The 1,430-nt window shown below is 51.5% G+C and overlaps 1 protein-coding gene across 1 annotated transcript in view; it reads left to right on the forward strand.

Annotated features, from left to right (window-relative positions):
• Positions 1-700, forward strand: part of PRDM8 (PR/SET domain 8) — a 3,361-nt gene extending 2,661 nt beyond the window's left edge. The window contains exon 3 of the mRNA XM_042782243.1: positions 1-700. This exon is cut by the window's left edge and continues 889 nt beyond it. Within this exon, the coding sequence (XP_042638177.1) occupies positions 1-700 (700 nt within the window).
• The last annotated feature ends 730 nt before the right edge of the window (positions 701-1,430 follow it).

Consider the following 1,430-nt stretch of genomic DNA (forward strand, 5'->3'; position numbering starts at 1 on the left):
CAGCCGACTGGAGGGCGGCAGCCCGGCGCGGGGCAGCGCCTTCACCTCTTTGCCACAGCTGGGCGGTGCGGGCTGCAACAGTGCGGGCGGCAGCGCTAGCAGCGGGGCCGCGGGCGGCGGGCAGGGCGCCGCGTCAGACGAGCGCAAAAGCGCCTTCTCACAGCCGGCGCGCTCCTTTTCGCAGCTGTCCCCGCTGGTGCTGGGCCAGAAGCTGGGCGCGCTTGAGACGTGCCATCCGGGCGACGGCGTGGGCCCTACCCGACTCTATCCCGCCACCGCTGACCCTCTATCAGTGAAGCTGCAGGGGGCCGCGGACCTGAACGGGGGCTGCGCGGCCCTGCCGAACGCCGGCGGCGGCCTGCCCAAGCAGAGTCCCTTCCTCTACGCCACCGCCTTCTGGCCCAAGAGTTCTGCGGCGGCCGCTGGGCCCCTGCAGCTGCAGCTGCCTTCGGCGCTCACGCTTCTGCCTCCTTCCTTCACCTCCCTGTGTCTACCGGCGCAGAACTGGTGCGCCAAGTGCAACGCCTCCTTCCGCATGACCTCCGACCTGGTGTACCACATGAGGTCGCACCATAAGAAAGAGTACGCAATGGAGCCCTTGGTGAAACGACGGCGGGAGGAGAAACTCAAGTGCCCCATTTGCAACGAGTCCTTCAGGGAGCGCCACCATCTCTCCAGGCACATGACCTCGCATAACTGACACGGAAAAAGACCCCGGCTTTCTATGCGCGCACACGCAAAGTGAAGCCATGTGCAGGAACAACACATGAGTATATCTACCACCAACCTGAGCCCTAGAAACACTGCACCCAGACGCAAACACACACACGGCGCGCGCGCAGGGGACAAGATGGTGGATTTTTTGATTGGGTGGGTTGTTTGGAGGTTTTCTTTTGAATGCACGCATTTCCACTATCCCAAAAACAAAGGTACATTTAAAAAAATGTCATATATTGCAACATATTGATGCATTTGTCATACGTTTCTACTTAAATTATTAAGCACTTAAAGTTTAGATGTAATAATCATATGTGAGGGCAAAATTTATTTTAGATATAAAGTAAAGGAGGAGGGTGAGATGCTTTCTGCATTTCTGGATGAGTTTGTGTTCTTACAAAAATAAGCAAAATGGATAAAAAGGGGTTACAATTCAATTTAAGTTTCCAGGGGGAAGTGCATGTATCATGAAATGATTATGGACTTCAATGAAGGATGTCATCAATTATGTAAATATGTATTTCCTTTTAATACAAAGTGTAATTTTGTGCCAGTGATATGGAGTCTGAATAGTTATGTGTTTCTTTTTTTCCTGGAAAGATTTATTAAACTTTATAGTTTATCCGAGTATGTTGGATGCTTTGACAATAAATGACTATTTTCTTCAAAGCAAATATTTGGAAATTGTTTTTCAGTATTTCTGGTGGCTAAGA

Source organism: Orycteropus afer, unplaced genomic scaffold (genome assembly GCF_000298275.1).
Source record: "Orycteropus afer afer isolate SDZICR_OR568_19922 unplaced genomic scaffold, OryAfe1.0 scaffold00270, whole genome shotgun sequence".
NCBI lineage: Eukaryota > Metazoa > Chordata > Mammalia > Tubulidentata > Orycteropodidae > Orycteropus > Orycteropus afer.